This window comes from Petaurus breviceps, unplaced genomic scaffold (assembly GCF_028583685.1).
Source record: "Petaurus breviceps papuanus isolate PSGF00001 unplaced genomic scaffold, PetGlider_PUasm1.0 156, whole genome shotgun sequence".
Taxonomy (NCBI): domain Eukaryota; kingdom Metazoa; phylum Chordata; class Mammalia; order Diprotodontia; family Petauridae; genus Petaurus; species Petaurus breviceps.
Window position 1 is genome coordinate 12,160,529 of NW_027185720.1, and position 536 is coordinate 12,161,064.

At 62.9% G+C, this 536-nt stretch overlaps 1 protein-coding gene across 1 annotated transcript in view; it reads right to left on the minus strand.

Moving 5' to 3' along the window:
- FOXRED2 (FAD dependent oxidoreductase domain containing 2) overlaps positions 1-536 on the minus strand; it is an 18,741-nt gene that overhangs the window by 2,553 nt on the left and 15,652 nt on the right. The window contains exon 7 of the mRNA XM_069082065.1: positions 364-534. Within this exon, the coding sequence (XP_068938166.1) occupies positions 364-534 (171 nt within the window). The remainder of the gene's footprint in view (positions 1-363; positions 535-536) is intronic.

Genomic DNA, 536 nt, shown 5'->3' on the forward strand with positions numbered 1-536 from the left:
GGGGGGGGGGGGGGGGGGGGGGGGGGGGGGGGGCGATATCCCATGCGATCAAAGGCAGCTCACCTCCTACAACACAGGAGCTGTGCTGCGCATTCTGCAGGCTTGGCAGAATGGGGGGGGACCCCTTGGCTTTCCCAAACCTGGCTTGGAGCAGTGGGTGGGGGGCCACATCCCAGCCTGGGCCCAGGGAGCAGCTACCACAGGGGGTAATGCAGCCCTGAGGCCCTGTTGTGTGGAAGGCATCAGAGCAAGCAGGAATGAAGGAAGCAGGGGAGGAGGATTAAGCAGCAAAGAGGACAGAGGCCCTGAGCTGTGGACGATGCCCCATGCTTCTTCCCCAGGGCCTCAGTTTCCCCAGGTTACCTGCATAGAAGCTTCGGAGGTCATTATTCAGGCAGTTTTCCAAGAAACGCCTCAGGGGGAGGATGTGGGCGACTGGCGCAGTCCAGTCGGTAAGGAAGTCCTCCACGATGTGGTGGATGGCGACTGGGCGAGGCAGGGGCCAGCCTGGGGCCCGGGATGCCATCTCCTTCTCT